This window comes from Zerene cesonia, chromosome 1 (assembly GCF_012273895.1).
Source record: "Zerene cesonia ecotype Mississippi chromosome 1, Zerene_cesonia_1.1, whole genome shotgun sequence".
In the NCBI taxonomy this organism is placed as follows: domain Eukaryota; kingdom Metazoa; phylum Arthropoda; class Insecta; order Lepidoptera; family Pieridae; genus Zerene; species Zerene cesonia.
In genome coordinates this window covers 8,769,083-8,771,042 of record NC_052102.1, presented here as the reverse complement: position 1 = coordinate 8,771,042, position 1,960 = coordinate 8,769,083, and the positions used below count along the sequence as shown (strand labels likewise).

At 35.2% G+C, this 1,960-nt stretch overlaps 1 protein-coding gene across 1 annotated transcript in view; it reads left to right on the top strand.

Annotated features, from left to right (window-relative positions):
• LOC119830078 (elongation factor G, mitochondrial) overlaps nucleotides 1–1,960 on the top strand; it is a 9,070-nt gene that overhangs the window by 2,914 nt on the left and 4,196 nt on the right. The window contains exons 5-7 of the mRNA XM_038352926.1: nucleotides 211–590; nucleotides 948–1,186; nucleotides 1,595–1,756. Of these exons, the coding sequence (XP_038208854.1) occupies nucleotides 211–590; nucleotides 948–1,186; nucleotides 1,595–1,756 (781 nt within the window). The remainder of the gene's footprint in view (nucleotides 1–210; nucleotides 591–947; nucleotides 1,187–1,594; nucleotides 1,757–1,960) is intronic.

Genomic DNA, 1,960 nt, shown 5'->3' with positions numbered 1-1,960 from the left:
TTATCCATCACAACTTACCACTGATCAATTTTAATTACTAAAGAGTTGTAATTTGGAAATAAATAGATAATTTTGAGTGATATGATGTGTCTTTTTTTCATTGATTTGCTATTCGGTATTCGGCCGAATAGTACGTATTATTCGGCCGAATACCGAAATAAATAAAACATGATTTATGCGTGTTGAAACTAACATGTGTGATGATTCTAGGTGAAATGTTCCTCGAAGAGAGGAAACCAGTTATCTCGGAATTGAAAGAGGCAATCCGTCGCACGGCTCTCATGAGAACTTTCACACCGGTTCTCATTGGCACAGCTTTGAAAAACAAAGGTGTTCAACCGTTACTAGACGCTGTCTTGGACTACCTCCCACACCCTGGGGAAGTGGAAAATACTGCAATTGTGGGCGAAAGGAAGGGAGATGAAGGAGTAACTGTGGTATTAGACCCTAAAAGGGATGGTTCTAAACCCTTCGTGGGTTTGGCTTTTAAACTAGAGTTGAGCAAGTTTGGTCAACTAACGTATTTGAGATGTTACCAAGGAATGTTGAAACGTGGAGAATATATTTATAATTCAAGGACTTCTAAAAGGGTTTGTAGTGCCATTTCCACTAGTTAATATGTTAAATAAATGTAAATTCAATGTAAAAAAACGTAAATTTTTCAATAAGTTGCTTTAAGATTGATATTCCTTTATTGACCATTATTATTTACTATTTGTTTGCAGGATATTAGGTACCTTACTGCTAATTTTACATTAACTGATTGTATTTAATACAGTAAAGTACTTACGATGTATGCCAAGTTGTGAAATGGTTATATACTGTTTTACCTTCTTTTAATTCAATTTCATTGAACTGAAAAATCAGTTTAATTAATTCATTAAAGACGAGTAATCAAGTTATAAGCATTGAAATATTATTTATATTAATATACTCTCAAATTTCAGGTAAAAATCTCCCGCCTAGTGCGCATGCACTCCAATAACATGGAAGAAGTGAACGAAGTGCTAGCTGGTGACATTTTCGCGTTGTTTGGTGTAGATTGCGCGTCCGGAGACACGTTCGTAAACGACAGCAAGCTACAGTTATCAATGGAATCTATACATATACCCGATCCTGTAGTCTCTATGTCAATTAAGCCAAAGAATAGTAAGGATAGGGACAACTTTTCTAAGGCGGTCGCTAGGTTTGTAATTTTTGTTTTTATTTGAATTGTGATATTTGTTATCAAGCAATAAAAGAAGTCTTTTAGGAGATTTGTTTAATGCACTCCAAAATGGTAATGTATTTGGAGCAGAGATAAATGTGCTCTAAAATTTAAATGTACATTCAAAAGTATTAACAAAAAGAATGGCCTGATGCTACATAGTCCTTTAATTACAGCATATACCAAATTGAAAAAAATACAAACTAAACACAAAGTCTACTACACCTCTTATATACAAGCAATTGATTAAATATTAAACCCTACTCAAAATTTTTGAGGCATTTTCAAATTTCTGTCTTTATAATCTTCCCTAGTTTTTACCACCAAAAACCTGGACGGAACCAGACCAGAGCCAGCTGTTTTTTCATCAGTTTTGTATCTCCACAGATTCACAAAAGAGGATCCAACATTCCAATTCCGTTATGACGCCGATAACAAGGAAACCGTGGTATCCGGTATGGGTGAGCTCCACTTGGAAATATACGCGCAGAGAATGGAGCGCGAGTACAATTGTCCAGTCGAATTGGGAAAACCCAAGGTTGCTTTTCGGTGAGTTTAAAATATATTGTTTACTAGCTTCTGCCCCGTGGCTTCGCACGCGTTAAATTCGAATTCCCTTTCCTTCCTCTTTTTCTACGTTATTATACACAAAAAATACCGATGGCGGAATGCAACTTTGTTTTATACTTAGTCTGGCCATAAATACTGTTACACTTAATTATAAAAAAATATTACATTTGAATTTCGAATCTG